Genomic DNA, 27770 nt, shown 5'->3' with positions numbered 1-27770 from the left:
CCTCTCCAAGAACATCGCAGCGGTAAGCCGGGCGTGCAGATTTTTCCTGTATAACATCCGGAGAATCCGCCCCTTGTTCCTGGTTATGGTTATACACTTTGTTGTACGTTGCTCTGGATAAGAGCGTCTGCCAAATGCCTGTAATGTAATGTCATGTAATGCCGAGGAGTCAGGCGAAGGCAGGGGAGAGGCAAAGAGAAAGTGTTATGCTACGCTCTTTGACCACAGCAAACTTGTATCAAAAAATGACTGCCCCAGCCCCATCAACCTCCGAAACACCCCTGACGGACACAGACTCATAGGTTGAAGTTGAACTCACAGACTAGGTAGGGCCTTTTTGGACGTTTTGAAAAGAGACATGCTTTCACAAGAACAAACTAATATTGATACAGCATAACGTTATAATTCTACACTGATGACTTATACAGTGTAGACTGTTGTTTCCATGCTGACGAATTGTAACGTTACAGCTCTCAATTATAACGATTACATGTTTGAGCGATTGCGATTTAATTGTATTTGACATTATCCATAGACCAGGCTTTTTAGCGTGAGTCTCATTCATTTGAGTAGTTGCCTGCTTCCACGCAGCATATGTGGTGCGCAAATGTTTTTCTCCCTTTTGTGGCTGTTGGTATTGCACTTATTGGCCGAAGTATGTGAGTAGGCGTGTCAAACAAGCTTGTTGCTTACAATAAATACGCTATTTTTGTGAAATTACATATTTACACCTGTGATTTCTCTTTTTTGGCTGTGTACGATAATTTTCTTTAAAATCCAAAAATTTTAAGCCTCCGGTACAATAGTTTAATATTTCCCACCTGGCAATGCTGCTGTGGTTGTGCCAGTTTTTACCACATCCCCACTCAATGAAGAAGGCTGAACAACATGCTCAGCATGCCTGGAGAAAGGGAAAAACAAACCTCTATAGGCATGACTTAGAAGCAAATATACAGAATAAATCATGACCAAATAAACACCCATCACAGTTCTAAAAAGCATTTATTTCAAAACAAACCCTGGAACTAAACTAAACTAACTAACTAGAAGAGCGGTGCGCATTTACACTCATACATAACACATGACACCAGTCCATGAAAAGCTACTGTACACTGCCCACACAAGCATGCACATGCGCGTACACACACGGAAGCACACACGCTGGCACATGCACACACACACTCACACACACACACGCACGCAGGAACATACGCACACACATACACGCAGGCACACACAAATGAAGGCCCAGTGTGTCTGTGACAGGAACTTTACATTACAGGTCTCCAGAAAAGTCTCCTGCCACAGCTTTCTAATTGCCCACCAGACCTCTACACATTTGCCGTTTGCTGAGAGCAGAAACTGAGGCCAGTGTGGGGTTCCATGGACTCAGCGGTTCTGCCCAAAACAACCCTGTAACACCTTTAAACACTGCACTCAACCCATTCTAAAGACCTCTAACTCCATACATCCAGATTTCAACAACCTTTCCTGACACAGCATGTGTAAGTGCTCCATTTCATTTGCAAGACCTGAAAAATTTCAAAAGTTGCCTAAAATCTCAGTTTAACACCTGAAACATAAGTAAGATTTTAAGGGCTTCCTCCTAACCAAATCAAACAACTTTCCTTATAAAATCACATTCGTAGCGTCCATGGCTCTGCCAAAATACTTTGCATATAAATAGGTTTATTTTTGTTGCTGTAAGTCAGATTTCCCTGAAATGAAGAAAATATGTAAGTTTTTAAGATATACGCAATCCAAAATATTGTTCCTGTTTGTCGATAGATTCATTCCAAAATATTGTGTGTGTGCCTGTGTGTGTGTGTGCATGTGTGTGTCTGTGTAATACACATGTGCACATGATCTTGGCTGAATGTTTGTGTATCAGCCAGTAATCTGTTTATAAGCCAAAGCACTACTGACATAGAGAGATTTGAATTTAGATTCATGCTTTTTTGCTCACTGTAAAGACTGAACAATTTCCTTTTGACTGAAGCTTTTTTCCCAAACTTTTACAGGAGGAGAAAAATATTTTAAAGGATTTCTCAATGAACTTTCACTGAACTTCCTAATTTCTTTCTCTTGCATTGATGCAATGATGTTCTGTAATGCTGAACCATTATGGGTTATCCTGCTGATACCCTTAGTCTGCATTTTAGTTGTGAGCAAGTTTGGGAGCAATCCATCCATCCATCCATCCATCCATTATCTATACCCGCTTATCCTGAGCAGGGTCACGGGGATGCTGGAGCCTATCCGAGCGTGCATTGGGTGAGAGGCAGGAATACACCCTGGACAGGCTGCAAGTCTATCGCACCCACACCAATCACTCACACACTCATACCTATGGGCAATTTAGAGTATCCAATTGGCCTATCTGCATGTCTTTGGACTGTGGGAGGAAACCGGAGTACCCAGAGGAAACCCACCCGGACACGGGGAGAACATGCAAACTCCACACAGAAAGGCCCCAAACCAAGATTCGTACCCACAACCTTCTTTCTGTTAGGCAACAGTGCTACCCACTGCACCACCATGCCGCCCGTTTGGGGGCAATTCTATACAGATTTTAATTTGTTTGAAATGATTCATTACTTTAATATCAATACTATACTGAAAGTTTAAATTTTTATAGAACACACCATGCAACCAGAATTTTTAAGTGCAGTAGACTGCTATTACTTAAAGTCTGCATACAGTTGATGATGAATTCATTTAAATTATATTAAATATTTGAAAAATAGAAGTCCCAGAAGGCTTTACTTAATCGATGAAACAGTTTATAATGAACTATGTTTTCATGCCACTATTTGACTTGGTAAGGTACCATAAGGTAGGTAGCATTGTAAATGGTATTAGTATCGTTTGCAGTAATCTGTAACATATAGCGCATTTTTAGAAGCTGGTGAACGCATGTTTGTTGAACTTAATAAGTAGAATTTGTATTAATGTTATTTCATTAAATCCAGTTTCCTGTAATTCAAAATAAAATTTTAATACTACATCCTGAAGGTTTGTTTTTAATTCAAATTACATTACCAATTCATGAAGTGAATTATCCTCAACCCTGCCCACAAGGCATATACCTTGTTATAGTAACAGCAAGTACTCTAGCTTCTTACTGGCAATATTACTGTATCACCAGGGTTATGGACCTGCTGAAATGTTCTGCACAATAGCTCCCCCCAATAGTAACTGACAGCTTTTATCAACAGCATGGAGATTAGCCATGGCAGCCACACCCACTTTTTTACAGCAACAAATGATGAATTCCCAGACAGCGGAGGTATGATTCCACAATGACAACTTGTGACATCTAACCTGCAATGAGCTGTTGTTCCTGTGCTCACTACTGAGAATGATAAAATGCCCCCTTCCCCCAAAGACTATTTGCACCCTAGTACATTCTTACAGCTGCAGTGGTATGTGGATCTCAGTTTAAAAAGCTAAAAGAAGAGATGCTTAATATATTTTTTTCAGATAACATACTTTGTCATTAAAGGAAAATATGTACAGCCGCATATTAAATACACAGAATATACTTTTGACAGTTTGTAAACTCTTCTAGATTCTCTGTAAACAAGGTAAAACAGAACAATCAATCACACAGGTAAAACCAGACAGATGCACTACAAAGTACTGTGAGGGGGCCAGCCCTATTCAAATGCAGCTGCTTATGGTTTAAAATGCCCATTTCTGTACAAGAAAAGTTCCTCTTTTGGAGGAAAAAATCCATGACAATTCAGAGATCTAGGCTCTCCCTCCAGCCTACAGCCATGACCACAGTCCCACCAGAGCCCCACAGTTTATCCGTTATGTCCACTTTCTGCTCTCCATCATTGGCAGAAGAAGAGGCCTCATCAGTGGCCACTGAAAGCCAGTCTGTCCAATAACAGAGTACCAAATTATGGTTACGGCTTCAATGGCAGCTACAAGAGTGGGTACAGTTTCAGTGAGTGGGCCAACTGGCACATATGTGATGACATGTGGGACATTGGGCTGCGTGGGTATTAGTGGTTACAGGGCAGGTGTGTGTGTGTGTGTATTGGGGGTACAGACAGTGTGTACAGTATATTGTGGGTATGTAGAGTATGTGGGGATTGGGAGTACAGAGAATGCACATTGGGGTACAGAGCTAGCATGTACACTGTGAGTAGAGCTTGTGCTTGTGTTTTGGGGGTGTAACGTATGTGCAATCCAAGTACAGTGTGTATGTATACAAGGGGGTGCAGAGAATAAGCCTGTATACCGGGGTACAGAGAGCATGTCGCAGGTTTTTACAATATTGGACACCCTGCCAGGGCTCACACATGTGTCTCAATGTAAGAGTGGGTGTGAGACAGTGTTGGGGCTCTGGGGGCAGATTCAGGGGTCCTGCTGGCACTCTCTTTGTGAGCACCCTGCTGGGGATGTGGGGCTGCCTCAGCAAACAGCTCCACGTACATTCTCTTCCACTCCTGGAAGGCGGAGGATGTGAGCTTGGGATTGTCCAACAGGCTGTCAATCATCGCTACCTCCCCCTCCCTCTCCTAGGGGGCGCAGAAACACAGGCAGATTTTGTGGTTACACACTCTTTCTCTCTTATAGTCTTTCTCTTGTTGATCACCCTCTTATTCTGTCTTCTTTCTCATTCCTTCTCTTGTTGTCTCAAACTCTGTCCTGGTCTTTCACATATCCTCAGTCATCTAATAAGTAGTCCAGGTTTCCGTTAAGAGGGAGAATGACAGTGTCCAGGAGCAAATGCAACCTCACTTATATTAGATTTAGTACACCTCAAACATATATCCTGGATTACAGTACTACATTTAGTAAGTCTCTCAAACAGATACATCTATTGTTAAATGCAGTACACCTCTGACAGATATAAACTCAAAGCCAGTGTTAATCTGAGAAGCCCTGAGCAGCCCAGCACAAACAGTGCCCCTGGCAACAGCAGGTGGACGAGACAACGGCAGAAGTTCAGTGCACAGCGCACCACAGACAGAGACACAAAATGCAGGGACCAGAGCAGGCACCTCTAGCATCTTGGGCTGATAGGTAGACATTCCCCCTCACCCACAATGCAACAGGAGCCTGTCCCCTGACATGACACATCACAACAAACACAGAGCAGCACAAAACACCCCCCCAATCCCCACCCAGACAGGCAGCAGCACCCACAGCCAGAACCAGGCCAGCCAGAGGACCACACGCAGGCAAATTTGGCCTGACGCAACAACAGTGATAGCAGCACAGCCACAGCCCAAACAGAGAAGCACAGCCCATAACCAGAATGGAAAGAATAATAAGAAAACATTGGTGAGAGTAAGTGCCGGAATAGTCACTGAGATAAATAATCAGAGCTGTAGGGAACCCCAGGAGCCCAGCAGCACAGTTCTGCGATCAGCGGGGCTCTGAGACAAGCCTGTGCACACGGCTCACCAGGGAGAGGGGGGGTTCTATGCACACAGATGACCTGTGTTGTGGTCAGCAGAGCCCCAGTGATGTCAGACAAACAGACTGATGTGCAGATAGACAAACAGGATAGATGGATGGAATGGTGACGGTACCTTGAGCATGCTCTGGAGGATGCGCAGGTGGTGCAGCTTGTCATTGAGCTGAGGGTTATTGCAACGGCGGATGAAGGAGCGCTTGTACTCCAGCTTGGTGCAGAGCCTGCGCTCCCCCATGGGAGATAGGCTGGCCTTCTCTAGAGCCCGGTACAGGTCCTGCAAGGAGTCTCCCAGGGAGTGTCCCAACTGCCCCTCACCACCTGGGAGGATGAGACACAGCGGATGGGTTAGTGATGTCACCACCTGGGGGAGGGTCACATGGAGGGCTGGGGTTATGGCCTGGGAGGCAGAGAGAGGGCCGGAGGTAGTGTCTGTGGAGGGTTAAAGGTTAGAGGGATAATTGTTACTATTTGGGGAGTCAAAACGAGGAGTAGAGTCAGTGATGCCTCTTCCTTATGGTGAAGCCACACTGTATAGATAGATAAACCTTTATTGATCCCCGGAGGAAAATTCAGGTGTTTTAGCAGCAACAGCAGTGAGATGAAACACAGGAGAGGTACAGGGAAGAGTAAGAGTCAACCAAACCAAGATAAAAAGTAAGAATAAAAATAAATAAAAAATAAAAATAAAGATAAAATAAAAATAAAATACTGAGCTGATGGTATGCAGCTACACTGCCTGGCGCCGCTAATGCATCCCACAATCGGCCGCTTGTGGGTGTGTCACCTATTTTTGACAGACAGTTATTTCCATTAAATGTTGACCAGGTTTAATGTCGTGTGTCATGTTATCATTGTCCAGTCTGAAAATGTTTTGCAGTAACCTAACTCTGAAAGATGTTAGTCAGCTGCCTAGCTAGGCTGTCCAATGTCTAGCTAATGAGTAACAACCAACAAAAACAACAAAAACATTTTCTTGCTAATTAGCCAGCTAATGACTTCAAAGTTATATTTGGTTAGCTAGCTAGGTGGCTGGTAGAAACGATCATGAACAACTAGCAACTAATACATTATTCGTTTTATGATCACCTTGATTTTACTTAGTCAATGTTCCTCTCACAACTAGGTCAGTTTGTGCGTCACTGTCATCCGATAAACATTATTGTTCAGAATCACCAGTTTAAAATGTTTGTGCTGCTATCTGTGCTGAGTAATTGTTTCCCTGTAGCTGGGCGCCTCTGGATTGGCAGGGTGTTCAAGACAACCCTGGCAGCTGAGGCAGTGCAGGAGGAATTGCTGATCACCAGGGGTTAAATTGGGGGGTGGACAGCGTCCACCCACCTTTGGTAAATAAAAAAATAATTTTGACCGGCAGTTTTACAAATAACTATGACAATCCAGTCCATTTTTCGTATGCTCCAGTCCATGTGTTGCCTCTAGCCAGTTACTCGCTCAACCAATCAAAAATCTGAAGAAAAAAACTCAGGAGGAACAGTTGTTTATATAGACAGGCACAGAAAGAAAAATATCGTTGATTGTCTTGATTGTTTGGAAGCGGACACGGTAGGTAATTTCATTAACATGTAATTTCATCTATGCAACATTTTAAAGAGAGATGAATAAACAGCCCCTATTATTAACGGCAACTTTGATTGCTTGAGCAAAACCAGCAGGTTGCTGGTCAGCAGCTAAGCTAGGATTGAATATTTCCCACATACATATCGTTTTATTCAGCGGCGACTGGTGAGCTGAAAATTGCTGGGGCGCAAAACTTTCCTTTAAACTAATCATTGATCTCAGCCTGTTTTCATTAGTAATTTTTCCTTTATCAAGCATGCCAACGATCGGACTAATCAAATGGCAAGTAGCCTAACACACAGCGTCTTCATACCGTATTAAGGGGATTAAATCAAATTCAATTTATCCGTTAAAAATCAGTTTTAATCACTAAGTAGTCTACACTTAACAAACAAGATACACCAGTCTGTTATCTACCGTGTTAGCTTTCAGAATAACCAGCAAAAACAAAACCTGCACTTCAGTTTTGTTTACAGTCTATGTATTGCAGATATTTGCCATGAATTCGAGTGCAGAGAAAGAAGTGCATGTATCCACAAATAATGTTGATTAAAAATGTGCACAATTTCGTACTGCAAATGAAAATAATCTGCTGATCACATGCATTTTGCAGCTTCCAAACAATGAATTACTGGGGAGAAGAAAGGTATACAGGGTTTAATTAAGAGAGCAGCTCCTCTTACCAAAGACTCCCATTTAAATGTCAAGAGCGTCGACCTGCGAGTTACACTTCTAATCCAGGCCAATCTCAAGAGAGCTGAGCTCTCAATGTGCAGTTAGTCTCTGACTTAATAACTAGGGTAATACAACAAATTTTATAAATTAGGGGTTCGATTTCAATCAGTTAAATTGTTTAACTTGAATTAAACACTTGGGGTAGGCTTCCACAAGCTTCTCACAATACCTTGATGGAATTTTTGCCCATTCCTCCTGACAGAACTGCTGTAACTCAGTCAGGTTTGCGGGCCTCCTAACTCCTAATTATGACAATTGGCTAATCAGAAGCTTCTAAAAAGTCATTACATCAATTTCTGGAGTCTTCCAGACTGTTTAAAAAGACTGTCAACTTGGTGTATGTAAACCTTTGACCCACTAGAATTCTGATATTGTGAATTAAAGCTGAAATCTGTCTCTAATCGATTGTTTTAAAATGACCTCTGATGTGAACAAAGTAGATGTCCTAATTGATTTGCCAAAAGAAATGTATGGTAACATGAAATGTGCAGAGTTGTGAAAAACTGAGTGAATATCTTTAGCCAAGGGTAAATGCTTGGCCTCAGCTGTACTTGCTGAATGTGTGTATTCTCTCTGCAGTAAAAATATGACTGGATTTACTCAAAACTTGTGGAAAGATGTTTTACAATCCCTTTAATATCCTCTGCAATGTATCTACATAACAATATTAAGTACATACTAGGGCTGGGCAATATATCGATATTATATCGATATCGTGATATGACACTACATATCGTCTGGGATTTTGTGTATCGTAATATCGTGATATGGCATATGTGTGGTCTTTTCCTGGTTTTAAAGGCAGCATTACAGTAAAGTGATGTAATTTTCTGAACTTAACTGACTGTTCTAGCTGTTCTATTATTTGTCTTTACCCACTTAGTTATTACATAAGCATTACTGATGATTATCTATCAAATATTTCATTGTGTAATTTTGTGGAAGTACCAATAGTCATCACCACAATATCATCACAATATCGATATTGAGGTATATGGTCAAAAATATCGTGATATTTGATTATGTCCATATCGCCCAGCCCTAGTACATACATCTTAACCTTATCTGTGCATCAACTTACCACAAGTTCTTGAGGGACGTCAAGCTCATTCTTACAAAGTATATTCAGACAATTTCCAGCAAAAAATAATGCAATTTGACTAATTCAAGTATATTTCAAGATCAATTCAAGATCAATATATCTGTTATCGAATGACCGTGTTATCTGAATCAAACTTTTCTCCTGTTAACATTACTGTTCACTAGCTGGACCTTTCTGAGTGTGTACTGAACACTGCACCTGCAAATCTTTAGCTTCTCTGGAATTACTTGCTGAGAATAACCTTCTTGCCACAATGTTTACTTAGCCAATCACGTGTAAGCCTAACTCCTCCTTCTTAGCCATATTTCTTGCAATTTTCTTGCTTAATTTACTGTACTTGCCCAACATGCTACAGGTATAAGGCTACATGCAGTAAAAAAAAAAAACTTAAGGTAGATAAGATTCCATTCAATACCACTACACCTTTGTAAGAGTTTAAAACTGATAACTGAGTTTAAAACGGTTTTAAAAAGAGTTTAAAACCAATCACGTTCGGGTCACCAAACTGTAAACGTTTAAAATTAGTGACAGGAATTAAGAGACCAGGTGATTAAAAAGATTAAGAAGTTTATTTAGATATGTTTAGCAATGAGGAAACCAAGTTTATCTGACTCCATAAATATGTAAATTGGATGTGTGTGCGAATACGGGTTTGCACATACGTGTATTGACTGGGGTATGCTGAAATGGTGGGTGGCAAGACTTGTACCCCGGAGAGCAATACTATCTACCGCTGCCAGGCATTCATCTAATTGTTCACTGACACAAAGACCTTCTATCCTGGGAGGTAAAGCTGCTACTCATCGGGGAATCTTGCAAATAATGTTTTTGCACCAAGAAGAAGCAATTTTAACCTGAAAAATTATGTTTTCCCAGGTACCTAATATAACCTATCCCAGGGAGCCCTAACTAAGGATACTCCATCAGGTTAGTGAAACTATCTGAACATCCCGGACTATGACCCATCTATTATTTATACAAAATAACACTAGGGCCAATCTGGATACTGACTCGAACAAGTTATCCTGGATCAGCTGCACTTCCAGCTAGTGAACCTATCTATATTCCCAGGGGGTAACCCGATTACGGTGTTACCCCTAAACCGTATGTAAGGCCAATACATTGACCGGTCCTTGCAGAGATGCACACCCAGGTCAGCGTATATGCAAACCACGTATCTTAGATGCACTGAAAAGGAAAAAACTGTTTATAATGAATATGACTGTTGACATTAACCTAGGATAGGCAGTTTCAGTGATGCTGAATGGTAAACATTATACAAAACAAGAAAAAAAGACAGATATTCTATAAGAAAAGACATACCATGACAAATAAAAGGAACACAAAGAGAAGAATGATGCATGTGTAGCGACTGCAGAATGGTTGCTCAAGGAGACCAGTCACACCAGGCTTCAGGAAGGATCTGCACTTTAATTGTCTATAAAGAGCAGCACGGGGCACGATCAGTACACACAGTGTTAACAGGCTCTCTCTCATTCACCAGCACAAAAGCTGTCCAAGTTCTGCCTTTTTTGTTGTTGTTGTAATACACAAAATAATACAAATAAAATAAGTGCACAGTGACAAGAATGCATGCCTTTGCATGTGTATTTGAAATTAAGAGTTATGTTAAAAACAAAAGAAATTGCAAGTATCCAGTGAGTAACATTAATACCCATTAAAACAAAATGTAACTTGTTTTACTAGAGGTCTTATCCTTCACTTTACATATAGAATTAAACATAAACATCTTTGCAAAATGAAAAAAATAACAAGTGCACAATAAATAAAACAGACCTTTTCCTCCAAGTTCAAGCTACTCATTCAGTGCCGTTCTTCCATAAAAGTACACAAAATATATCACAGATAACAATTGTAACATGGTAACATACCTATAAAGAGCAGCACGGGGCACGATCAGTACACACAGTGTTAACAGGCTCTCTCTCATTCACCTGCAGCGAGTTAGGAAATATGCAATTGAGGAGAAAATCTCCGACAGATCTAACAGCAATAATGTCCGTTTTTCTGACGAAACTCAATGACAAACTCAAGGAAACATTAGCAATGATGTATCTTTACAATTCCATGCACTTTAAACCAGGTTATATTACTTTTAAACACGCTAGATTATTCAAAGGAGAGAGAGTATCACAGCACGTCTTACCAGCACAAAAGCTGTCCAAGTTCTGCCTACGTCCCTTCTGCAGCTAATTGTGCGTCAATAATTAAAGCCCCCCCCCCTGCAACAATAGGTAAACCGGAGCTATTTGCACATTCATTCCTTCAATATTAAATTGGCGATATACCAAAACTTTGACCCAATGAAAGAAAATATAACACACTGGTTTTGAGAATGTTCACAAAAAATAAAAATAAAACATAAACATATTGACTCAGCTACACATGCACAAATGATAAAATACTCATATGAGAAGACTATGGTACCAGGAGAACTGATAAGCAGATTCACCTTTGACCGTGGTACCAGGAGAACTGTTAAGCAGATTCTCCTTTGACAGTGGTACCAGGAGAACTGTTAAGCAGATTCTCCTTGATTGTTTCTTTAAACTTCCCTTAAATGCAATCCTGAGCAAGCCTTCCACTTTACACACTTCCCTTTGTATGCCTAAATAAGGTCTGGACTGGAACACCCTCCACACCACCAAGAGACTCCCCCTACTCTCCTCCAGGGAGCATAATCCCCCTCCCCAGTAGACACAGAGGAATCTAGTGACAGTTATAAGATACTTTGGACGATGGAACGTGACCTTTTGCTTTTATCTGTCTCTTTTCTGATACTTTTCTATGGAGGCCCAAGGTGGTGGTCTTTCTATAATCCAAACACTTATGTAGGCAATATATACTGTACCTGTGGTAACCTTTGTGGGAAATATTTCAAATGTTTTTGAGCAAACTAAGTAAAAATTTGGTTCCAGAAGAAATGTTTTTAAAATAAATCTAATCATACCTCAGTTAAAAAGTTAACTGTCCTTGAAATTGGATGCTAGATGGTCAGAAAAATTATGCAGATGGACAAGCTCCTGGCCAGAGCGGGGAGGGATCCATTGGTCAAGGTTCACGTAGGAACCAATAACAAAGTTAAGGTTAGATTTCAGGTTCTGCAGGAGAAATTTGTGGAGCTAGCAGAAAAGATAAGGAGCAGAACCTCAGTAGTGCAAACAGTCGTTTTTTCTGGAATACTACAGGTAGTACCACATGCAAGCTGAGGGAAGAAAAGTTTTATTTGGAGGTTTAACACAAACCTGATGTAGGAAAGAGGTACAGGTTCATGGGGTTCATGGGGCACTGGGACTCCTTTTGGAACCTGAGGCTACTATAAATTGTGGGGATAAGACATAGTTGGGATCCGGCCACCAGGTTAAGACAGTAGTTTTAACATAAAACAAGCTTGTCGGGAAAGTAAAACTATTATTATTGGTGACTTTGATTACCCTGCTATTAATTGCGAATTGATGACAGGACAAAGAAAAGGTGAGGAGGAATTTTTAGATGTTATCAATGACCTTTGTTGGCGCTGTATGTCAGTCAGCCTACAAGAGGGTTATCAATTCTGGGCCTGGTGTAATGATCCCAACAGAATTTGCAGCATAGAGGAAATCAAGGAACTTGGGATAGCGATCATTCTGCAGTTAGTTTTAATGTTTTTTTTTTTTCTTTTTGCAAATTAACAAGGCCTCCAGGAGCAGAATTTTTAATTTTAGACAAGTTAATTTTAACATGATGTAAGAAAATTTAAGCAATCTAGATTGGCTGCAACGTCTTGATTGCAAAACTGAATAAAATGTGGGACAGGTTCAAAAGGATTATTCTTGAGGCACAATGTAAATTCATTCCTAAGGTAAGGAAAAGTAAATTAAAGAAGCAATATCCCCTGTGGATGAACAAAGCCAAACAGGAGAGTTTGAGAAAAAACTGTATAAGATATATAAAAATGACAGCACTGAGAGTAATAAGGGTGAATATTTTAATGTGTGCAAAGGTTTAAAAAACTAAGCTAAGAGGCTCTTTGAAAGGCAAAGTGTCCTATATGCAAAAAGTAGTCCTAAACATTTCTTTCGATACTATAGTAGGAAAAGGAAAGTGAAGGCAGATGTCAGGAGCAAAAGAAATTAACACTCCTTTATAAGAATAAAGACATTGCTGATGACTTAAATAGTTCTTTTGTTGAGGGTTTTACGAGATATGTTAATAATAGATAATAGATTAATAATAATAGGAAGGTATTCAGTCCTCACAATTTCTTAGTAGATATTGAGATATAAGAGAGAATAAAGAAGCACTGGATAAATTACATAAACTAAAGACAAATAAGGCAGCAGGCTCTGATGGCATATCCTAAAGAGTACTCAAAGAGTTAGGTGAGATCATCTTATAACCACTGGCAGGTATTTTTAGACAGTTTTTAGAAACTGGAGAAATATACCTGAGGGCCGGAAGCAAGGTAATATAATACCAATTTAGAGGAAAGGGGACAGTACTGATCCAAGAAACTACAGGCCTCTCAGTTGAACTTGCATAACATGTAAAATAATGAATTCTATCATTAGAGACTATTTAGAAGGGTTTCTTTAAAATAACATCATAATGCATAGCCAGCATGGTTTTCACAAGGGAAGATCATGTCTGATGAACATTCTGGTATTTTTTAAAGAAGTTACCAAGTGTTTTGATTATAACAATGATTATGATATTGTCTACATAGATTTCCAAAAGGGATAAGGTAACTCATGAGAGACTGTTTAGTAAAATGAAGACAGTAGGAATTAGAGGACATAATTCAGAGTGGATTTAGAACATGGTAGAACACAAAGAAAAGTAGCAGGAGGGATATTATCTGAGCAGGGAACTGTTGGAAGTGTCCCACAATGATTGGTGCTGGGGCCACTGTTCTTCCTAATTTATATCAATGACCTTGATAGGGACATAGAAAGTACATTAGTCAAATTTGCACAAACTTTGAGTTTAAGTGCCAGTAGTACGCATTTCTCCATCTCCGGTACGTTCACTATAATCTCACCCCGTCTTTGTCGTATATACCGTTCTTCTAACACAATGGACAATGATATGGTTTTAGCTTTTGCCTTTGTCACATCCGGGTGTTCCATTTGCAGCGCAAACATTTGTACTTGCCAAAAAACTTGTACAGTTTGTCAAAGTTCTCCCGAAAATAATACTCCTCTAGCTCAAAAAAATCACAGTGCTGGCATTAGTTGTGATGCCTTACTATGTATCCATAACCGTTTTCTTTCAGATCCGCAAGTATCATTTGCTGCTTGAGTCTGCAACCGTTACGCTTGTGTGTTTTTTGTCACTGGATAAAACGTGTTCTTGGAGCTGAGAAATGTGTGTCTTTCATTTGAAAAACTCACTCACTAAAGGCTCCTAATATAATCCTCTCCCTGGGTATTTGTACAACCTTTTGGTTATTAGGATTTGTGTTATTCTACTCAATTTAAAAATTAAACTACAATCGATAAATAGCATGGTTGGTTATATGCTATAGCCGTTTGGTGAAGGCTGCGGCTTCATGCATAGCATAAAATAAGTACAGATAAAAACACAATAATATCAGCATATTTACAAACTTGCATTGAATGAGGTAATATACACCGATCAGCCACAACATTAAAACCACCTACCTATTATTGTGTAGGTCCCCCTCATGCCACCAAAACAGCTCTGACCCATTGAGGCATGGACTCCACCTCTGAAGGGTGTCCTCTGGTATATTTGGATTTCTGTATATATTTGTATCTACTGTATATTTGTATCTAATATTTTGTATCTACTGTAAATTTGTATCTGATTGTGTTACTTTGTTGTCTTTGATGCTGCAACAGTGCAAATTCCCCCCGGGATTTATAAAGTACACTACTACTACTACTACTTATTACATTGTTGGTTTTTATTACATAAAAAATTTGAAATGGATTACATTATTTGGAGTTATTACACTATTGGTAGTTTATTACATTATTAGTTGCTACAGGGCTATAAAAAGCTAAGATATTGTTAGGTGCATTATTTCCACATGATTTTAAAAACTCTCGATGGGTCAGAGCTGTTTTGGCAGCACGAGGGGGACTTACACAATATTAGGCAGGTGGTTTTAATGTTGTGGCTGATCAGTGTAGACTATATCTGAGGTATTTGTAATAGAGCTGTGCAAATGGCATTGTAAACATGGCAGTAATGCAAAAAGAGATTCAGCAAAGTGCAGAGATGGGGAGGGGGGCAGAGGGGAGGGATCAGGGTGTGAGTGTTGATAGGTGAAAGAACATGGAGGGGAGTGTGTATGTGTGTGGTGTAGGGTTCAGGGGGGGCTCAGCTTGAAGGGGTGTGTGTGTGTGTGTAAGTGGGTGAGTAGAGTTCAGCGGGTAGCCAGGTTCAGATGGGTAACAGCTTGGGGGAAAAAGCTGTTTCTGAGCCTGGTAATGCGAGCTCTGAGGCTCCTGAAGCGCCTCCCAGAGGGCAGGGGGGAGAACAGGCCGTGGTTGGGGTGGGTGGGGTCTCTGCTGATGCTGAGACCTCTGCGCAGGCAGTGTTTGTGATAAATGTCTTTTATGGCTGGGAGCTGGGTACAGTGATATGCTGGGCCGCCTTGACGACCCGCTGCAGGGCTTTCTGGTCTGCTGATGTGCAGTTATCGTAGCACACTGAGATGCAGCTGGTCAGGATGCTCTCAGTGGTGCAGCGGTAGAAGTTGGAGAGTATTTTGGGAGATAGGCGGGTGCTCCTCAGCCTCCTCAGGAAGTGCAGGTGTTGTTGGGCCTTCTTCACAAGGATGCGGGTATTTAATGTCCAGGAGAGGTCCTCGCTGATTTTTTGAAGCTGGGGACAGACTTCACTTCGACCCCGTTGATATATATGGCGGAATGGCTGCAGCTTTTTGACCTCCTGAAGTCCACGATCAGCTCCTTCGTCTTCTGCACATAGAGGACGAGATTGTTGGAGGCGCACCATGATGTGAGGTGCAGGATCTCGTCCCTGTAGGCGGTCTCGTCGTTGGTAGTGATTCGGTCTACAACTGTGGTGTCGTCCCCAAACTTTACAATTGAGATTGAGTTGGTGAATTGGCAGGCAGTTGTGGGTAAAGAGGGAGTAGAGGAGGGGCCTCAGAGCACAGCCTTGAGGGGCACCTGTGCTGAGGGTCAGTGTGGAGGAGGTGAGGTTACCTAACCTAACAGACTGAGGTCTGTTGGTCAGGAAGTCCAGGGTCCAGTTACAGAGGGGGGGGTTAAGTCCAAGGGAGAGGAGTTTGGTGGTTAGCTTGGAGGGGATGATGATGTTAAAAGCTGAGCTGTAATCTATGAACAGCATCCGGATGTATGTGTTTATGTGTTCCAGGTGGGTCAGGGCAAAGTGCAGGGCAGTGGCAATGGTGTCCTCTGTAGACCTTTTGGGACGGAAGGCGAACTGATGTGGGTCGAGTGTGGGGGGGATAGTGTCTTTGATGTGGGCCAGGACCAGTCTCTCAAAGGACTTCATGGCAATGGGGGTGAGTGCTATGGGTCGGTAGCCATTCAGACATGTGGGTGATGATTTCTTGGGGACAGAGATGATAGAGGTGGTCTTGAAGCATGTGGGGACTGTGGACTGGGACAGTGAGATAAATATTGTAGTGAAGACCTCAGTCAGCTGGTCGGGGCATTCCCGGAGGACCCTTCTGAGCACACAGAAGGCAGCCTACACTCTGTGTAGTGATCCTCTGACCTCTGTGATGGTCAGAGTGAGCACATGGTCTCCTGGATGGGTGGGGGTTTTGGTGGCTGGGTCAGTATTGCCCTGGTCGAAGCGGGCGTAGAAAAGATTTAGCTTGTCTGGGAGGGAAGCATTGTGGACAGTGGAACAGGTGTTGGAGCTTTTGTAATCCGTGATAGTATGAATGCCTTGCCACATGCTGTGTGTAAATTTAACTCTTCGGGCCCACAGTACATTGTTGTCTACACTACCCTCAGTTTTTACAGATTAAACTGGTTTATCCAATAAATAACACCTATGCATCCCCTCATTTTTTTCAGAAGACTTAATATCGGGAAATGTCAAACTTTGGGGCTGGATATGGCATGGCTTATATGTTAAAAATCATTTTCGCTTACTAAAAAACGTGTTCGAGTATACACTCTTACATTATGTGCTTGATTGTAGAGATTAACCACGTCATTGAGCCATATCAATAGCTCATATCGTTGTTTTATGAAGCACAAAAATATCAGTAAGTGTATGGTTAACTAAAACTTTTTTTTCTTTTATCTTAATGGTTCTGCTACCAATTCAAACAACAAACAAATATGTTTAATGATAAATAGTAAAATAAATTAAAATGATATGCAACTAAGATAAAACGAAAAGAAAATAAAAACAAAAGAAATACCTTTATAAATGTATGTGACTACTAATATATATATATATATATATATATATATATATATACACGAGCTAAATGTGTTTTGTCATGACCTGAATGATTTGGTTACATGCTATTGATGCAGGTGACAAATGGTCTACAAAAGTGCTGTATATCAAACACTGGTTGAGAATAACTGTAGGTTTTGCATTGCCTGTAAAACCCTGGTTATATTCCAATAGTCAATATATAAGACGTTTGTATTTTATTACACAGGCTGTGCTTTGATTACTTCACATTGGAACCTTTTGTTTCCTGAAGAAACCATACATAAAACAACACTTTCATTGTCTCCAACTATTTCTGTGGCCCCCTGTTATTGCGTAAACATGTATTATGTATTTGAAAATGTGTTATTCACTGATGCTAACCTACCATAAAACATCCAGTTGTTCCTACATGATGGGGTCAATGTGGGCGATAGCTAAAAAATATGCTTAAATATACCATTTTACAGTAATCTGTGTAATTCACCAATACAATTTTAAAACCATGCAAACATTTTGCTGTCTATACATATCAAACGTCTATATGGCACCTAACAGGTACAATTTTCACTTAAAGCCCTTTTAAAGGATTCAAAATGTAAGTAATACAAAACCCTTCTTTTATTACACTCTAATGAATGTGCTAACAACCAATATTTTCTTTCCTACATGGAGTGTTGAAAATACATTCAAACTTAGTTTAGGATTGTAACAGTATTCTGAAAAAACAATCCTAATGCATTCTTCCCATGGGAAATTTGAAGTGGTGTTTACCATATGGCCCCATCTCAAAGAGGGGTTAGCTTACCGTTAACCTGAGCACCCCATCACCACAATGTGTCGAAAGCACAAGCTCTGCTGGCCAAAACTATTGTTTTAAATACCTCATTTTACTACAATCTGTGTAATTGTACAGGTCCAAAATTTACATTCCAAAATTTTGCTGTTTATAGATACCAAACATGCCTTTATGGCACCTGACATGCGCAGTTTTGACTTAAAACCATTTACAGAACTAAAAATGTAAGTAATAATTATAACAACCTTCTTTTATGACTCCAATGAATGTGCTTACAACCAATGTTTTCTTTCTCATTATAAAAGTTTTGCCATGACCTGAATGATTAGGTTACACACTGCTGATACATGTGACAAAAGTACCATGTATCAAATTCTGATTGAGAATAACTGTAGGTTTTGCATCACTTGTAATAAGAAATAAGAGTTACTCAACGGAATTCACAGGCTGTGTTTTGATTACTTCACACTCAAACCTTTTGTTTCCTGAATAAACCATACATAAAATAACACTTTCATTGTCTCCAACTTCTTCTGTGGCCCCGTTATTGTGCAAAAAAATTATTATGTATTTGAAAATGCGTTATTCACAGAGGCTAACCTACCATAAAATAGCTTTTTGTCCCTACACAAGGGTTAATTCATGTGATAGCTAAAAAATAGTTTGAAATACACCATTTTACAGATCACCAATACAATTTTAAAACAATTCAAAAATACCCTTAACCTTAGCTGTTCCAGTACATCTCTCGAAAAACTAAATGTCACGTGCGTGTCTATGTCCTCCCCCAACCATGCCTACTGCAAGCATCTCCAGGCCTAAATGCGTTTACCAGATGTATCCTAACCGTCTACATCAGGGGTGTCCAACCCTGGTCCTGGGGAGCCGCAGGGTCTGCTGGTTTTTGTTTTCACCTTAAATACAACAACCACTTAGACAAAAGAAACCAGGTGAGGTGAGTTAACTGTGTAATCAACTGCTTTAATCGATCAATTAAGTGCCGAGTAAAAACAAAAGCCAGCAGACCATGCGACTCTCCAGGACCTGGGTTGGCCACCCCTGGTCTACATTATGTTTCACTTCGGCTATTCCCAAATCCTAAATGTCACCGACTATTGATGGGCTTCTTTAAAACTTTGGGGGCAATGATATAACATAATGGTGTCTCCTCCCTAACTCCGCCCTGCTTACAGGGTCATTTTGACTATTTTGATTCTTGGAACCCAGCTGTGAACATCTACCTGTAGATGCACCGTTTCTGTTTGTTGCAGGAAATTGCCTAAGTAACTAACGCATGTACTTATCAAGGGGCCAAAACCAGGCTTCATTTTTGAATATGTACGGATTCCTGGATGTGCCGATAGCGACCACCCTTTCTCATATTAACCTCAAATACGCAAGACAGGACACTTATGCTAGCAAATTTATGTCAAGTTCCATTCATTTATATGGGGTGGTCGATACACGTCCCCTTAGTAACCAAAAGCTAGCGCCACCTCTGACTTATTTGCCGGCACTGAAGAAAATCGCGAAAAAACTGAAAAAATAACCACTGGAGGATAACAAGGACATTTTTTCCTACATAACTAGGTACAGGTTGTTACCGATATTTCGCCTATTTCACATATAGCTGCAAATCTGTTTACGTTTTCCTGTCTGTCGAACGAAGGTGGTCGATAATAGGTGCTCTCACTCTACCTGACTATCTTCCTCATCGAAAGCATCTTTCTCTTCTTGGAGAAATATTTTAACAAACTCATCTGAAAATGCAATCAGGAATATTTTAATACATAGCTTATATAAACATCGTTGGCAATTATTTTACAGACGTTTATTGAAGTAACGTTACCGGTATTATGATTCACTGAGATCGCTAACGTTCACGTTACCTAGCTAACATTAGCTCGAACATTATTTCAGAATATATTATAATATTAATAATAATTAGTTGGTCATGAACATCAATACAGAATACATTGCGAATGTTTATTTAAACAGTAAAATGTATCTAACTTAAAGTGACAATCTCGAAGATTTCAGTTTCGTTCTCTATGGCGGTGCCAATGGCGAGAAGCGGTAATTGCAGGTGTGTTTTTGGACCTCACTTCCCATAGAAGGGTCCACTTCCCCGGATCCAACCAGTGTCGCCTGTGTGACGTCAGTCAGTTGGCACGCCAACTATAACACTTACTATTTACTGAATAAAAAACGGTTGTTATAAAAGTAACGTTATGTACATACTCATTAGCTAACTCAAGATGTCTTTACACTGCCGAGCGGATTAAAATGCCGTAGCAAACCTGGGGTAGAATTAGTGATGATCAATTTCTGCAAACGTTCTTTATCCACCTTTTGCCCGGTATGAACATCTTTACACTGCAGAGAAGAATTTGCGGGATTCGCTGTGGCTCGTGCAATTATGTATCTCGTGCACAATAAGCAGTCTTTTTCGTGAATGATTGTTGTGTGGTATTTTTGAAACAACTGCCTTGCAAAATGTTACAGCTGGTGTTTCTGGTTTTGCTAGCTAAACTGTTCGAGAATAAAGCTGAGCTGGGTGTTAAATTAGCAATCAGAACAAGAAGAATAAAACAAAAACAAAGGAGATTTCATCAAAAAGGGTATAAAGGCTGAAGGAACATATGAGGAAGTGTAATAAAATAATAACAATGCTAATCCATACTGCCGTATTCTTTTATTTCGTTTTCTCCTGCATGACGTCTTCAGAAATCAGACCCGGCTCTGCTCCACATACCCCGGCTTTATTCCGATCATTATGATATATTGATGAACTCGATGGCAATGTAAATAACAGTAAAGTTAAGGCCAGTTCAGATCAATGATTCGCAAGGAGGCGAAACGGTTTTAGAATGTTGCAGAGAAAATTGCAGCGGTGTGAACTGGCTAGTAGCAGAGCTGTTGCCTGCCCTGAGGTTTTAAAAGACCGTCCTTGTCAAATCGCCAAGTGCAGTTTTAGAACGTTTACAATCAGACGTCTTGGAATTTTGCAAGTTGCACCCAGTCTCGTTACGAATCATTGATCTGAACTGGCCTTAAGTTAGCTACACTGCAACGTTGCAACAAGGTAGCATTGCATTCGAGAGACGGTTTGCGAGGTCGGTACCGGTCGGTAGCGTTAGCTAGCGTTTTTTTCTAATTGTTAGCCGACATTTGATTGTGTTAATTACATTAGCTAGCTAGCTAACGCAACGTTACCTGATATGAGAGATCGATACTGTGCGCAACGTTGTCTAAACTAATGTTGTCTTTCTTGACATGGTCCGGTAGCTAGCGTTAGCTGTGCACATAGCTATATAATTTAGTAAAGTTACATTGTCATTAAATGTAATACGAAATCTACATCAACAAATAATATGATCTCTCATGTTACACAAAAACTTTTTAGGGTTCCATAACTCCCCCAACCCCCCTTTCTCTGTTATTGTAACGCATGCAGATACTGGAAAAAACAGTACGCCGCTCACACACAAGTGAGTTGAAGAGCGAGCCTGTTGCGTTAGTTCCGCCTACCCTCTCTGGCGGACCAACCACTGATGGGTGATGAAAAACGCGTCACTAACTGTGCGCCGCTTGTGATTTTTTCCCAGGAATGTCGCCACAGACACCAAGTTTTTTAATCATGAATTATGATAATAATATAAAAATAGGCTCAATCACCATTGTGTTACCAATGCAGTGATAGATAGTGACTTAAAAGACATTTATTTTAATGAAAATCTTCGAGATTATTACTATAACGTTAGCAAGTTAAATCTACCTTTTTTCTTGTTCTCCGGTAACGCAATCCTATCCTCTGCCCTGTTTGTCACTCTGCCCGAGGAGAAAATGCTGTACTCGCACTGTTGTTTATTTGGTTGTCATGACACACGTGATCCGGCCGACCAATGGTGTAACTTCATCAATCAGTCACTAAGTCACAGACAAACACTTTGCTGTAAGCAGTGGATATAGAAAATCTGACAATTAGGACGTTGGCTCTTCTCCATTGCTTTTAATGGTTAACAAGAAAATACAAATAATTAGAAATTCACGCCTGCAAATACATTATTAAAATACTTATTAATCATCACTGGTGGTGTTAATTGATACTTGTTTAACGTGACTTCAGAAAGGTTAGCTAGCGTCACCAAGTGAGTGAACACCACAAACGGTGGTGGTGTAAAAGTTATTGGCTCATTACTAACTGATTGTGGCGAAAACCTTCGGTGAGAACTTGCTAGGATAACAGTAGTTCTACGGGACACTGCTAATGCATGAGCTAACCATGGCTAGCCTACCTAGCTCTGGCAAGCTGGTATGCTAGCTAAGCATATTCACTGATGTTTAGCAAAACATAAATTGAACATAACTGAACATAATTACATTATTAATTGCATACATATAACACAATCAAATAACACGGTACAGTCACGGATGGAAATTGCTCCGTAAACATTTGATAATAAATTATAAAACAGACAGCCAGCTTACCTCAAGTTCGTTCAGCAACTAATTTAGGTGATGGGTAAGTGAAGTAAGCTTGAAGGTCAATGGCTTTTCCGCTTTTACTGTCAATCACACTGTGTTCGGACCGGTCTATGGTTCGGAGCACTGAACTATATGGTTTTGGCTCCAAATGGACGACATGGCGGCACTTGCAAACCTTACTTCCTGGGCATCAAAACATTTTTTCCAGTCCCACGGCGAGTCAATAGGTGACGTCACAGTATCTTTATACAGTCTATGGTACATATTGCACTTTAGCTTTCTTAAAAACCTCTCTTACCTTTCCCTGCTTTCAACTGTTTTGCAAATCTTGCATTTAATACTCATTGTTATTATAACAGTTTACATAGTTCCATTACACGTTGCCTTGCTTGCTTGCATTTTTCATAAATTTTTTATTCACTAATTCATTAATTTAACTTTTCCTTGTTTTCCACACTTTTGCTAATCCTTGCTTTTAAACTACATTACTATTATAACTATATACGTTGCTTCATTGCTCGCTTTTTTCATACATTTAAATCATCAGCCTATCGGCTTGTTAAGACTTTGTATGCTTGCATGGGCTTATTTTACTAACTAATGTACAAGCCACTGCTTTAAAACTTAGTTACTTACATATTCTCACATATTGCTTAATGTACTGCTAAAGAATAAATAAATGTTTCAAGTTGCACAAGCACTTAGTTACCGCACAAGGAGTTTAGTTACATCAAGCATTCTGAACATTTGAATTATTTTTTAAATTTTTATTATTTTATTTTTTTTATTTATTTTTATTTTTTGCCCTCATCATCTGGAAACTACATCAACCCCCTTCCCCCTCCCCTCATCCCACCAACCAAACCATATCAAAGGTCAATAAGGTCAAACTTTATTGATCAATCAAATTTTGGCAAGAGGGATATCATAGAAAATCAATCAATCACTTTTTGACAGTTAGTGCATCATATTTCTCTCTCTCAGTTCAAGGTAAGTTTTGAAATCAATATATACACACATTCTTTTTTCATGAATAAAGCCTCATGCTTCATAATTTGATTCTGTGGCTGGTCTCATATTACCACAGGAAATGTGTTTCCTTGATTAACATTAGTGTGCTGAAAAAAACCTGTGTACGCACATCACAAAGCATCATCATACTGACTTGGTGGCATGAATGTAATATTGGACTGCGTTTACTTTGGTTTCCATTGAATCCTACTCATTTAAGTTATGAATGTGACTGAAATGCTTTTTGACTACTGGCATGTCAAAGCTGTTTGAATAAAACTGCATAATGCAAGGCTAAATATTTATTGAGTAAATGGGAAAATTCAAAAACTGTTACATTAATAGCTATTCTCCTTGACTCTACCACACTGAATATGTCTCCTAGGAATGGCAACTGCCGCAATGCCGATTTTGTGCTGGACATAAGTTAAGTCCTGATTTTCCCTGATGTTAAAAACAGCCCCAATTACCTTTGCTGCAATGGCCACCAGCCATGATAAATAAGCTGCATCAGGTCATATGCATACATTTCCATTCTTCTCCCATATTTCTGTGGTCTAACATCATAACAGCCTAAAATACATATGCATTAACCCAAGAACACTCATTTTAGACATGCCGCTTTTGTCTCATTTTATCAGTGCAAACCTCCGGTGCGGCACCTTAGTAAACGTGGAAAAACGCTACTTATCTTGTTAGAGTCTATACAAGCCCGGCAAATCCTTTGTAAATATGGCCCCAGATATTGGATCACCATACCCAGTATTTTTGTTTGTGGTGGTGCATAAAAAAAGGTTTCCAGCAGGCACCACAAGTGAAAATGTTATTTAATGAACTTAAGAAATTGAGAAGGAATTCCTTGAGCAGGATAGCATGCATTCACATTTCTTTTTGCAGTGGCTAGTCCCACATTATGCATGTTCTCACATCTGCTCAGAAGCAAACCTTAGGTTGAAAATATATAGTGGCTTTCAAGTTATTGAAGTAATTAAAAAAAGATTGCCTTGCAACCAGTTTCACTTTATGTTTTCAATGTGTGAAATAACATTGTGTCTCAAGGTCAATTTGTTTGGCATTATTCTTTTATGCCTAGAAAGCTGCCATTCATACCCAGACTGGTTGGCTTCTCTTTGGTGGCTAAAGAAAATGCTTTTATCCTTGTGTCAGTATATGCTGTGATCTGACCTATGTATACAATAAATTAGAAATTATGAGGTACGAGACTAGACTGCAGTGCCCGGTTGCATAAAACACCTTAAGTGAAATTTCCCCTTAAGTTTTCCCTTAAATGTCCCTTAAACTTAAGGGTGTTCCATAAAAACCCTTAAGCGTTATTTAAGGGTTTCCTTAAGTGAAATGATTAAAAACCCTTAAGATTTCCTTTAAGTATTCTGTTTTCCCTTAATTAATCCCTTAAAATCAGTTAAGTGTTGCATAAAATACCTTAACGACGATTTCCCTTAGTTTAATTTAAGGTTAGCAACACATTGCCTTAAGCCATTGGAGGAGGAAAATGTGCCTCGACAATTTTTTAGAGACAGGGACAACCCATATGAATGACGGTGCCGCTTTAACAGAACCATGCAATTTCCATCTCGCACCGAACAAGAAGTCATCAATTTTTTAGGCAGCATGGCTTTCCATGGATCTGTGGCGTTATTGACGGCATGCATATCAGGATTCCGGCACCCCAATGTGCGTGCCATCAATAACGCATATTTGGGTTCCTTCGTTTACTGTCCATTTAAAAATTTGGTTCGCTAGCTAGTTGATTATTATTATTATTATTATTATTATTATTATTATTATTATTATTATTAGGTAACTAGTTAGACTATGTTAGTTATTTTACTATTTACCTCGTTAAAATTGCTGTTAGAGATACAGTAGCTCGTGAATCCGTTTAACGTAACCTCCTCAACAAGGGACATCCGAGCCATCTCCATGGTAACGTGGGGATTCCCCCTTTTCACCGTAAGGCGATACGCCAATATACAGTAAAATACTTAAGAATTACCCTTACCTAAGGAAAACATTTGAGGGGTTTTATGCAACGCACTTACAAGTTAAGGGCAAATAATCTCTTAAGTAAAACATTTAAGGGAAAAACTTAAGGTGTTTTATGCAACCGGCCACAGGCCCTCATTTAGGCACAGCTGTATTGCCAATCTGAGATTTGGTTTGTTATAAAAAATAATGTAATAATATTCATCTTACATTTCATCAAGGTAATGCTGAGATGGGTATGTGTGAATCTTGGTGGTAAATCGTATGTGATCATAACATATACAATATCTTACAGTCGCCCATGTACATTTCCTGAGTGGGCTCCAAATCAATTCATGTTCCTTAATCAATTCTAATTCTGGTTGAATTCGAGTTATTTTCAAAAACCTGCAAACAGGCTCACACTTGCTTAGTGCTCACCATTGGCTATACTTCTCAAGGCACCGTGCAGCAGTTAACCTCTGGCCTCACAGATTAGTGCTGACTGCTCAGGTGGCCTCTTGCCTGTGCAGTTCATTTATCCTCAATATTCCCCAATGCCAAGTGCCTTGTCAATGCCAAGTAACATAGATCAATCACTAGTGTCTCACATGATCCAGTACAGTTAGGGAGAGAAGACAGGGTCGGGCAGAGGAGTGGACTCTGCATTTTGACTTCAGTGAGACAGGCAGGGTTCATTTCAGGGGACACATTGCACTTTAAGACACATATTTATTATGGAAATAGCAGATGCACAAATATGTAACCATCGGTTGATTCTCTTCATACCATTTCAAACATTCTGGCCTGCTACCTCCCTCTTTCACTTGAAATCTGCTAACTTTCACAATATAGAACCCATACTGAGAATCAGTAATCAGTAATGAGGAAAAAAACTAGATAAACAAAGACAACATCTCCCTAAATCAATGGTACAATCAGAGCCAGCTCTAGGATTTTGGTGGCTCTAAAGAAGCATGTTTGGGGGTGGATAAGGCAGCGAGGGGAACTGCGGGGTTCTCGGAGCTGATCATAGACACAGGGGCAGGAGGGAGTTGGGAACCAATCGATGCAGTAATATAAATAACTATATATAAAAATAACAACAAATACTGTACAATTTAAAAAAAAATGTTTATGCCAGCAGCCGGCTCCGGGTACAACATAATGATAACCTATACCACTTACAAAAGACTTACAATGGCAGCCAGAAATAAAATTCAGCAATTTGAAATAATCAGGTTCATAGCACCCTTGCACACATAGCCCATAATTCTGTAGTTCATTAACCCAGTAAGTATTTGTAATTAGTTAAGGTGCTCCACTCTTTATTGGTCTGTTTTTGCTTGTGTCGGTGTATATCAGTCTTTCTACCTGTCTGTCTGTCAGTGTCCTTGCACATGATGTGTGGGAAGGTGAGGGTAGGCATGACTTTTTAGGTAACTGAGGGATGGGGGAGGGGAGGGTAGAGGTTGGAGGAACACTACTGAGCATCTACCAATGTATACGCACAATAGACTCTGAAAAAAATCCTTTAATTTTTCCATGGTGATCAAATGAACTTGTCCCCCAAAGAAGACAGTGAGAAACCAATAAAGAACTGAACTCCCCACCCCTCCTTCTGTCCTTGATTGCCTCATGTCTATCTCAGGTTACCAGGTGGAAATCTGTCATCTTCACATCATCGCCCCTGTGCCACGTCTATTCTCCAGGACAGTGCTGCCTGGAGTAATGAATTGATAAAAATGTATTCTCCAGAGAAGGTAACCTGTGAAAACAAGTTGCTGCATTCTGATATAATTAATAATAATAATAATTATTATTATTATTATTATTATTAATAATAATAATAATAATAATAATAATAATAATAATAATAATAATTAACTCTGATTCGTTTTAAGAGGGGTGTCTCTCACCTCAGCCTGCATAACAAAGAAAGTGGACATGTCGTTAGTATCGCTTTCAGCCACACATGGGCACCATTTCGTCATCAGAATCAAAACATTCAAAATACCTTGCTGACATGGATTAGTGTGTAAAAAGAACATTTTTTTTCCAGTGGATTTACCAGGATATTTAGACAGCCTCACTTAGCAGTTGGGGTAAGACTTAGTCAGGCTGCTTCCAGGGACAGATGTTAGTTTTGGTTCCTAGATTTGCAGATCATGCAGGCTAAGGCAATTCCTCATGTGTGTATTTGTATAAAGGGGATAATT

At 39.9% G+C, this 27770-nt stretch overlaps 1 protein-coding gene across 8 annotated transcripts in view; it reads right to left on the bottom strand.

Moving 5' to 3' along the window:
- Positions 1–27770, bottom strand: part of cnksr2a (connector enhancer of kinase suppressor of Ras 2a) — a 357881-nt gene that overhangs the window by 51075 nt on the left and 279036 nt on the right. For 5 of the 8 annotated variants that reach the window (XM_035414892.1, XM_035414897.1, XM_035414895.1 and 2 more), the window contains 2 exons: positions 5553–5755; positions 2355–4532 (listed from right to left, as the gene is read on the bottom strand). In XM_035414892.1, coding sequence (XP_035270783.1) covers positions 4308–4532; positions 5553–5755 — 428 coding nt within the window. In that variant the 3' untranslated portion in view covers positions 2355–4307. Of the gene's footprint in view, positions 1–65; positions 902–2354; positions 4533–5552; positions 5756–27770 lie in introns of those variants that run through there. The other 3 variants (XR_004764907.1, XM_035414899.1, XM_035414896.1) reach the window with 3 other exon arrangements.

Source organism: Anguilla anguilla, chromosome 4 (assembly GCF_013347855.1).
Source record: "Anguilla anguilla isolate fAngAng1 chromosome 4, fAngAng1.pri, whole genome shotgun sequence".
NCBI classification, from domain to species: domain Eukaryota; kingdom Metazoa; phylum Chordata; class Actinopteri; order Anguilliformes; family Anguillidae; genus Anguilla; species Anguilla anguilla.
This window is presented reverse-complemented; position numbering and strand designations above follow the sequence as displayed.